The sequence below is a fragment of the Myiozetetes cayanensis genome, unplaced genomic scaffold (genome assembly GCF_022539395.1).
Source record: "Myiozetetes cayanensis isolate MyiCay16 unplaced genomic scaffold, myiCay2020 scf4, whole genome shotgun sequence".
Lineage (NCBI taxonomy): Eukaryota > Metazoa > Chordata > Aves > Passeriformes > Tyrannidae > Myiozetetes > Myiozetetes cayanensis.
The window spans coordinates 36,538,838-36,547,736 of NW_026087631.1; the positions used below are offsets into that span (position 1 = coordinate 36,538,838).

General features: G+C 45.1%; 1 protein-coding gene across 2 annotated transcripts; it reads right to left on the reverse strand.

Annotated features, from left to right (window-relative positions):
- Window positions 1–213: 213 nt before the first annotated feature.
- Window positions 214–8,878, reverse strand: RMI1 (RecQ mediated genome instability 1). 2 transcript variants are annotated; one of them, XM_050329735.1, is made up of 3 exons: window positions 6,136–6,785; window positions 5,913–5,998; window positions 214–2,958 (listed from the first exon to the last, which is right to left on the reverse strand). In XM_050329735.1, the coding sequence occupies exon 3, from the start codon at window positions 2,930–2,932 to the stop codon at window positions 1,049–1,051; it is 1,884 nt and encodes a 627-aa protein (XP_050185692.1). In that variant the 5' UTR covers window positions 2,933–2,958; window positions 5,913–5,998; window positions 6,136–6,785; the 3' UTR covers window positions 214–1,048. The 2 variants fall into 2 exon arrangements, with proteins under 2 accessions (XP_050185692.1, XP_050185691.1); XM_050329734.1 differs by lacking the exons at window positions 5,913–5,998; window positions 6,136–6,785 and adding an exon at window positions 8,726–8,878 and having other exon boundaries at window positions 226–2,958.
- Window positions 8,879–8,899: the final 21 nt, after the last annotated feature.

Here is an 8,899-nt window from a genome sequence, read left to right on the forward strand (position 1 = left end):
CAAAACCAAACCAAACTCAAAACCAACCAACCAAAAACAGACAAAAGACAAACAAGAGGGCAGTAAAAAGAACATAAACCCTAATCAAATAGTTTCTGATACTCTATAGACTCAGCAAGATGTATATTTTTCTTTCGAAGTGACTGGACAGCTTCCAACAAAGTTTAAATGAAAACTTTAATATATTTATTTGTATATATTTTAGAAGCAGAAAGTTAAAAAAAAGGAATAAAAAATAACACCAACATTAAATATACTTTTCAACAGGTTTGCAGCATTTGACTATTATGTGAAAAAGCTGACAAGTAATCAGAAGTGTTAATGAATAAGTTTGCCTGTAGGTTCAAAACTATTAGCAATGATTAACACTAACATGACAAAAAATTGAAACCCTATATATAACCATTATTTGTTAATAAAATACTTTTAAATACTTGGCTTTCTTATAAATTATTTTTAAAAATATACAGGTCTTTTAATATCATATTCCCACAGAATTGTTTTTTTCCACCCACACCTGAACATTTTGGAGAAAATCTTTCATTTCTCTGCACTTCAGATTCTTGTGCATTGAATACATATTTGATTTTTCAGATTGTCAAATCAGAATCAGAAGTGACTGTATTTAAACAATAACTCTTTATTTAAATTTACTCAACTGATTTCCTCCAAGAAAAGACTGAGAGTCTCCCACATCTTTCTTTTAAAAATCAGGTAAGTACTTGAAAAAGTATAATAATGGAATTTTTTTGTTGTTATATATTTCTTGACAAATTTTGCCACTCTGGATTACCAGTCCAAAACACATAGGATTTTGTAGAATGAAAACGATGCATGAGTGTTTTAAATCAAGACAGAAATATTTGAAAGTTTATTTCAATATTATCACCATCAGAAACTGTTGGTTTGGCTCTGTGAAGTAGTCTCCTTCTCTCACTTTTCCATTATAACTCCTGATAAAAGACACATCACTTAACTTTATTCCAATGGTCCCTCAGGGGAAATATAACTTAAATGCTTCCTAAAACACAGTCTGCAAGTTTGCATGTTATTTATTCAATCGTTTCTTCAATTGTTCTAGATGCCTTGCATCAGCATCCTGGAGGATTAATACAGTACTTTTAGACTGAAATGGATTAAACTCAATAGTCATCAAACAACAGAGATCTATCAGTTGTTTTTGACATTTCTCTAAACCATCTTTAAACTTTAGACGTAAAGCTGGATCCTTTTTCAGCCTATTCATTTCAGGCACCGAAAAGCCAATCAAGCTCGTTAGAATATCATCAGCAAAATCTACTTCAAGATAAGCCGAACCATCAGAAATTTTTGCCTTTATACCCCAGGACCCATTGCTGTTTGTGAGGTTTCCAGTGAGAGTAACAATAAAACACTTAACTTTCAGAATTGTAACAGTTTCTGGTTTTTTTGCAAGGAGAAGGGAAATATATGTGAAAGGTGAAGAATCTAAATCTAAATGTGGCTCTACCGCTCTGCAAGGAAAGGTATGCGAATCATGCTTCTGCTGACCTGCTTCTGGATCTGTTTTTGAGAAATATATAGGATCACCATTCAACACCCTGCTGTCAGAAGTGTGCTGGGATTTACATCTGCTTTCATCTAAGTCTGTATCATTCTGCCCTTCTTCAGGAGGATTTTCCGAAGAAAAATCTGAAGAACTGCAGGTCTGACGTATGCTTCTGAGCTGCAAAAAGCTATTTGTACTATTTCCACCTTCATCAAATATTGCTTTTCCAAAATTCTTTTCCTTGCTTATAGCTTCCATAGGTTTATCTCTTTCATTCACATCACTTTTTTCACACGTGCCATTTAAAGACGAATTGCACAATCTTCTATGTGTATGTGGAAGTCTTTCAGTAATTAAACCTGTGTTTCTGTTCGTGACCACTGGTGTCACTTCATCTAGCTCTATTTGCATCTCTTCTTCCAGAAGAAAGTCATCTTCTAAAGGAAAGTCATTTAAAAAGCCATCAGCATATTCTGTAGGAGGTGAAACTTGTTCATCTGAACGAGGCAAAGAGCTTCCAGATTTCTCTATCAAAACATTTCCATTGTGTACAGTCAGTGAACCTGAGGCTGTACTTAAATTGTTGCTTCTGCTGCAATATCCACTTTCTAAAGATGTTCTATTGTTTAAAGTAAATTCATTATTTTCATCAAGACTAGCTAAAAGCTCTTCATCTGAAGGACCAAGAGTTTGTTCTAATTCATCCACAGGCCTGGAAAAAGTCTGCTCAAGACCAGCTTGTCCAACAGAATTATGGTTTTCAGTTTCTCCAATTAATCTAGCAAGGACTCTTTCTTGAGAATAATCCTCAAGAAGAGCGTCCACTTCACCCCCCAACAGTTTCACATTTTCTGGTTTAAGCAGAAGGACTCCAAGACGATATGTAATATTACCCTGTAGAGTGATTTTTGTTCCAGGAGGAAGATTACTGCACAGGACAGGCACTGGTTGATACTCCATGCCCTGAATTTGATGTATTCCATCAGTTAGTTGCAGCATTAGCATTCGAGTAGGCTTTGCTTCCCAGGGCTTCTGAAATGCCTGAGTACTGGCTGTTACTTCTTCATTTACAGTGTTTTTCCCTCTTAGCTTCTGCAACTGAGAATATGCTGGCTGGCTAACATCAACCAATGAATCAACCTGTATGGAGTAGAAGCCTGACAACTCTCCTTTGGGAGCATCCAAGATGCAGTCAGGCAAAATGGGATATTCCAAGTCTCTTAGATCGGTAAGAAGCCATTGCTCAAATACTTGCTTGTTAATCTGAGCTTGACTTAAGTTACTACCACTATTTTCTTCCTGGATCCAATTAATACATGCTTCCAGCCATGTCAAAGGAACTTTAACATGCCATGTGGATGAAAGCCAGGTTTCCACTCTTACTGCAATGTTAGATGTAGACATTTTCTTTTACAGTAACAGTGAATTCCCTAAAAGAGAATCCAAAAAGACATACTTACTCTTCTGACAAAAGGTGAACACATGATGAGTCTCGTGCTCATGTTATATAGAAGTTTTAAATAAAAAACATTCTACAGACACATTTCCAATATTTAGCACTTCAATCAGCATAAAAATGATGTGCAATTATCAAGAAGTGTGTGCAAAATATGGGGGAAGGATGGAGATTTGTATAAGCAACCGTGCTTTGTGACTTCTTTTCTGTTGACTTAATTAGAAATATACAACTGAAATCTATTTCTTGTGGATGGAAAGTGGATAAAAAACCCAAACGAAAAGATAAGTTGTTTAATATATATCCTGTACTTTTTACTGCTTCATTTCTGTGGGTGTTGCTGTTAACAACCAGTTTACTTTAGAAATTGACCTGAGATGTTATTCTCCCAGTTCACCAGTACTGTTATGAACAGAAGTAAGAGACCCTACAGAACCAAGCTGGGGTCTACCAACACTTATATCAGAGGGGTGACTTTCAGTTTGTAACTGGATGAAAGCATTTACCCTACAACAGAAAGCTAGCCTGAAACACTGTTATTCAGAGATTCTATCCAGGGTTTGGCTGCGAGTCTTTGCAGCTATCGTATCAGAGACATCATTGGCTAATAAGCTCTAGCTTCTTATTAGTTCAGGAAGTAGATAACCACAAACAGAACAGAAGTATTTCAGTTGGAAGGGACTTAGAACAATCATCTAGTCCAACAACCTGATCAATTTATGGCTCAACAAAAGTTAAAACACGTTGTTATTAAGGATATTGTCCAGATGCATCTTAAACACTGAGAGGTTTGGGGCATCAGCCACCTCTCCAGGAAGCCTGTTCCAATGTTTGATAACCCTTTTGGAATCATAGAATCATTCAGGTGGGAAAAGACCTCCAAGACCATTAGGTACAACCTTTGACCAAACACCACCATGTCAACTAGATCACGGTACTAAGTGCCACATCCCGTCATTTCTTGAACACTCCTAGGGATGGTGATGCCATCACCTCCCTGGGCAGCCTGTTTCAATGTTTAAATATCCTTACAATGAAGAAAGAACAGGTTTGAGGCCCTGGACCCAGAGAATCAGATAGAAGACAGTCAGGAGGAAGACCTGTCTGGAGGGTCTCCTGGTTCCACCCTGTCTACCAGACGGATTACAACTACAGCTATAAAAAAGAAAAGAAGGGTAGTTGTAGTCGGTGACTCCCTTCTGACGGGAACTGAGGGTCCTTTGTGCCGACCAGACCCATCCCACAAGGAGGTCTGCTGCCTCTCTGGGGCCTGGGTGAGGGATATTAGCAGGAGACTCCCTGAGCTAATCCAACCCTCTGATTATTGTCCACTGCAAGTGGTCTGGGCTGGCAGTGATGACATTAATGAAAGAAGTATCAGGGTGATTAAAAAGGATTTCAAGGCACTGGGTAGTTAATGAGACAGGAGCACAGGTGGTGTTCACCTCTATTCCTGCAGTAGCAGGGATGAATGAGGAGAGGAGCAGGAAAACCCATCTTATCAATAGATGGCTAAAGGATTGGTGCCATCAGCAGAATTTTGGTTTTTTGACCATGGGGCAAATTCTATGGTACCTAGACTCCTCAAATCAGATGTGCTTCATCTGTCTAGCAAGGCCAAAGGGACTACAGCCCATAAGTTGGCAGGGCTGATCAGGAGGGCTTTAAACTAGGTTTGAAGGGGAAAGGGATTAAAACCGGGCTCTCCAGAGATGAGCCTAAGGGTGGGAAGCCCAGGTTAAGAGTGAAACCAGCAGCCCAGCTGAAGTGCACGTACACCAATGCATGCAGGGTGGGTAACAAACAGGAGGAGCTGGGAGCCATCGTGCAGCAGGAAAGCTGTGACGTAGTCACCATCATGGAAACGTGGTGGGATGAGTGGCATGACTGGAGTGCTGCCATGGAAGGCTGCAAGCTCTTCAGAAGGGACAGGCAAGGTAGGAGAGGTGGAGGAGTGGCTCTGTGTGTTAAGAGAGTCTCCTGACTCTGTAGAACTTGAAGTCAGTAACAATGAGGTTGAGTGCCTGCGGATCAGAATCAGGGCTGACATCCTGATGGGAGTCTGTTACAGACCACCCAACCAGGATGATGAGGGTGATGAATTATTCTACAAGTAGCTGGCAGATGTCTCAAAATCTCCAGCCCTTGTTCTCGTGGGTGACTTTAACCTGCCAGATGTCTGCTGGAAACTCAACAGGCAGAGAAGAGGCAGTCTAGGAGATTCCTAGAATGTATAGAGGATAATTTCCTGCTCCAGCTGGCAAATGAGCCTACCAGGGGTGGGGCCCTGCTAGACCTGCTGTTCACAGACAGAGAGGGGCTGGTGGGAGATGTGGTGGTCAGAGGCCATCTGGGCCACAGAGACCATGAAATAATAGAGTTTGCAATACTCAAGGATGCAAGGAGGGCCATCAATAAAACCTCTATGCTGGACTTCCACAGGGCAGATTTTGGCCTTTTCAGAAGACTAGTTTGGAGTGTCCCCTGGGAAACTACCCTTGAAAACAAAGGGGTCCAGGAGGGATGGGCACGCTTCAAGAAGCAAGTCCTGAATGCATAAGAGAAGGCTGTCCCAGTGTGCTGAAAGGCAAGCCGATGGGGAAGATGACCGGTCTGGCTGAACAGGGAGATTTTAAAGGAAATTAGGGTAAAAAAGAGAATCTACCAACTATGGAAAAAAGGGCTGGCTACTTGGGAAGAGTTTAGGAATATAGTTAGGTCTTGCCAAAAGAAAACCAGAGAGATAAAGGCAAAACTTGAACTTGACCTTGCCTTCTGACCTTCTGTTAGGGATAACAAAAAGTCTTTCTATGGATACATCAATAGCAAAAGGAGGGACAAGGAAAGCCTCCATTCTTTATTGGACAGGGGTGGGAACATACTTATCAAAGATGAGGAAAAGGCTGAGGTATTTAACACCTTCTTTACCTCAGTCTTCAACAGTAAGACAGGTTGTCCTGAAGACAGCTGGCTTCTGGAGCTTGTAGACAGGGATAAGAAGCTGAATAGCCCCCCTGTAATCCAGGAGGAAACAGTTAGCGACCTGCTGATCCACTTGGATCCCCACAAGTCTATGGGACCAGGTGGGATCCACCCAAGGGTGATGAGGGAGGTAGTGAAAGAGCTCTCCAAGCCACTCTCCATCACTTACCAACAGTCCTGGCTCTCTGGGGAGGTCTCAGAAATTTGGAAGTTGGCAAATGTCACGCCGATCCACAAAAAGGACCAGAAGGAGGACCCGGGAAACTCCAGGCCTGTCAGCCTGACCTCAGTGTCTGGCAAGGTTATGGAGCAGATCATCCTGAGTGCAATCACACAGCACCTACAGGATGGACAAGGGATCAGAGCCAGCCAGGATGGGTTTAGGAGGGGCAGGTCCTGTCTGACCAACCTGATCTCCTTTTATGATCAGCTGACCCACCTGGTGGATGAGGGGAAGGCTGTGGATGTGTCTCTCTGGACTTCAGCAAAGCCTTTGACACCGTCTCCCATAATATACTCCTGGAAAAGCTGCAGCCCAGGGCTTGGACAGGGGCACTCTGTGCTGGGCTAGGAACTGGCTGGAGGGCCGGGCCCAGAGAGTGCTGGTGAATGGGGCTGCATCCAGCTGGGGGCCGGTCACCAGTGGTGTCCCCCAGGGATCAGTGCTGGGTCCAGTCCTGTTTAACATCTTTATCGATGATTTATATGAGGAGATTGAGTTGATCATTAGCAAATTTGCAGACGACACCAAGCTGGGGGGGAATGTCAACCTGCTGGAAGGCAGGAGGGCTCTGCAGAGGGACCTGGACAGACTGCAGAGCTGGGCTTATTCCAGCGGGATGAGGTTCAACAAGGCCAAGTGCCGGGTCCTGCACTTTGGCCACAACAACCCCCTGCAGCGCTACAGGCTGGGCACAGAGTGGCTGGAGAGCAGCCAGGCAGAAAGGGACCTGGGAGTTTGGATTGACAGGAAGCTGAACATGAGCCAGCAGTGTGGCCAGGTGGCCAAGAAGGCCAATGGCATCCTGGCCTGGATCAGGAACAGTGTGGCCAGCAGGAGCAGGGAAGTGATCCTTCCCCTGTCCTCAGTGCTGGTGAGGCCACCCCTGGAGTGCTGTGTCCAGTTCTGGGCCCCTCAGTTCAGGAAGGATATTGAGGTGCTGGAGCAAGTCCAGAGAAGAGCAACCAGGCTGGTGAAGGGACTTGAGCACAAGTCCTATGAGGAGAGGTTGAGGGAGCTGGGGTTGTTTAGCCTGGAGAAGAGAAGGCTCAGGGGAGACCTCATCGCTCTCTACAACTCCCTGAAAGGAGGTTGTAGCCAGGTGGGGGTTGGTCTCTTTTCCCAGGCAGCTATCAGTAAGACAAGAGGGCATTGTCTCAAGCTCTGCCAGGGGAGGTTTAGGTTGGATGTTAGGAAGAAATTCTTAACAGAGAGGGTAATCAGGCATTGGAATGGGCTGGCCAGGGAGGTGGTGGATTCTCCCCCCTGGAGGTATTTAAGAAGAGACTGGATGTGGCACTTAGTGCCATAGTCTAGTAACTGTGATGCTAGTGGATCAAGGGTTGGACTTGATGATCTCAGAGGTCCTTTCCAACACATCTGATTCTATGAAATTCTTCCTTATGTCCAACCTGAACCTCCCTTGCCACAGCTTGAGGCTGTGGTCTCAAAAAGACTGACCCCCACCTTGTTACAACCTCTTTTCAGGTAGTTGTGGAGAGTGATAAGGTCTCCCCTAGGCCTCCTTTTCTCCAGCCCTGCTTCCTCAGCTGCTTTTTGTACGACTTACGCTCTGGACCTTTCACGCGATTCGTTTCCCTTGCTAAAGAAATTATTCCTACTGTCAAGTCTGAATCTCCCCCAAAGTAGCTTTGAAACCTTCCCAGGTGTCCTGTCACCAAATGCCAGGAAGAGACCAACATCTCCCTCTCCACATTGCTCCTCAGGTCACTCCCAGCTCCTTCTCTCCAAACCAGACAAGCCCAGGGTCCTCAGCTGCTCCTCACAGGACATGCCTTCCAGCCCTTCCACCAGTGTTGCTGCCCTCCTGTGGACCATTCAAGGACCTTCGCGTCCTTCTCGAACTGTGGGGCCCAGCACTGCACACAGGACTCAGGGTGAGGCCGCACCACGGCTGAGTACAGCGGGATGATCCACTTTTGGCAGCTGATGTTGCTGTGTTTGATGCAGCCCAGGATGGGGTTTGCCCTCCTGGCTGCCCGGGCACACTGCTGATTCACACTGAGCTGCTGCCCACCAGCACCCCCACAGCCCTCTGTAGGGTGTAGTGTCTGCTCTCCAGACACTCCTCTCCCAGTTTATACTTGTGACCAGCAGTCCATCCCAGGGTCAGAATCTGGTATTCATTCATGTAAAATTTCATGCCATTGATAATTGCCCAGTGCTCCAATCTTTGCAGATCCCTCTGCAAAGCTCTTGTCCCTCGAGAGAATCAACAGGACCTTCCAATTTGGTATCAACAGCACACTTGCAGTGCATTTAACTCCTGCATCCAGATCACTAATACAAACAATTAAAAAGATATTAGACTGCCTAAGTGTGCCTGCATCATGTTCAATCCCTTAGAAACGGTGATCGAGGAGATCAACTTCCCTACAGAGCATACAGAAAACAAGCACTACCATAAGGATATTTAAGGAACAGTAGGTTTGGCTGTTGTTTCGCACAATCTTTCCGCAGGGAGGTGAGAGGGATGCTCTGTCCCCGCAGCCCCCGCCGGGCGGATCCCCCCACTCACCGTTCCGGGGCTCCCTCGCGGCCTCCGCTCCACACAAACACCGCGCGCACCGGCACCCAATGGCAGCAGCGCCTGCACTCATCGCGAGAGTTCCGCTGCCGCCGGCGCCGGGCGGCGCGCACAAGGCGGGGTTTTGGCGGCCGCCATTTTCTCGCTCCCCGGCAGCAGCCGCTC

Coding starts and splice junctions, on each gene's coding strand:
- RMI1 (XM_050329735.1), bottom strand. CDS start 2,932: ATGTCTACATCTAACATTGCAGTAAGAGTGGAAACCTGGCTTTCATCC.